The 1,071-nt window shown below is 34.5% G+C and overlaps 1 protein-coding gene across 1 annotated transcript; it reads right to left on the reverse strand.

The window, feature by feature from the left end:
- Positions 1–67: 67 nt before the first annotated feature.
- LOC136795220 (uncharacterized) lies at positions 68–481 on the reverse strand (the record flags this gene model as incomplete). The annotated part of the gene is made up of 1 exon (XM_067045085.1): positions 68–481. A coding segment is annotated over exon 1 (414 nt), but the record flags the coding sequence as incomplete, so codon positions are not given.
- Between the last annotated feature and the right edge of the window lie 590 nt (positions 482–1,071).

The following is a 1,071-nucleotide window of genomic DNA, read 5'->3' on the forward strand; positions in this document are numbered from 1 at the left end:
TAACCTCATCAGCTTCTGTTATATGTTCATCATCTGCTGAATTAACATCTTCCGGCTCTGATATAACCTCATCAGCTTCTGTTATAAGTTCATCATCTGCTGAATTAACATCTTCCGGCTCTGATATAACCTCATCAGCTTCTGTTATAAGTTCATCATCTGCTGAATTAACATCTTCCGGTTCTGATATAACCTCATCAGCTTCTGTTATATGTTCATCATCTTCTGAGTTATTCTCTGTTATGACCTCTTCCGCCATGATTTCATTCTCTTTAGATTCTGTAGTAACATCATTTGGTATATTTTCATTCTCTTCAGGTTCTACAATATCCTCTTCAGGTCCGTTGATATTGTCTTCGTGTTCTGTCACATTATGGCTTGGTTCCATTTCTTGTACTGTATCATTTTCCATTGGCTCAGTCTCATTTTCATCGCCAGGTTCTCTAGTGATTTCTTCAACTGTTGTGCTTTGCGACGTCATATTTCTATCAGGAGATATCCTTTTCTACCTCCAGTGAAGTTTCTATCTGATCGGGTTTCATCAAACGTGTGTAACAGGTTAACTAAAATTCGTGTACTAAACCTTGGAGCTCTGGATAGAAAGTGATTATAAAATCTGAATGTATTGTTGTCCGGCAACAAGTACAATAATGAGTATTAAATTTATTAACTAACACTTCTAATAAAATGTATTTTTAGGAATAAATTTAAGTAAGGTACGAGAAAAAAGGTTGAAAGATCATTGTTGACTGGATGACGGAACAATTATTACTGTTTTAATCAACTTGAAGAGCGATGAACTGTCTCTATTATAAAGAAATACGATATTGAATAAGAAAAATATGTAACAATGCTGTATGAGATCTATTTCTTGCAAATATATAAAGGTGATCCCCCCCCCCATTCTTTCTAATTTTATTGGATAGCCAATATGTGAACTAGTTTAAACCGTTACCAGTATTCCGTGTCTCGCGATTATTGATTTCATCTTGGTAATTACCAATGCTTGGTTATATTAATAATAATTGGATTGTTTGTTAAAGCTACCAGCTGTAGCTCGTCAGAAAAATA

This window comes from Halyomorpha halys, unplaced genomic scaffold (assembly GCF_000696795.3).
Source record: "Halyomorpha halys isolate HHAL.00 unplaced genomic scaffold, Hhal_1.1 Scaffold11231.1, whole genome shotgun sequence".
NCBI classification, from domain to species: domain Eukaryota; kingdom Metazoa; phylum Arthropoda; class Insecta; order Hemiptera; family Pentatomidae; genus Halyomorpha; species Halyomorpha halys.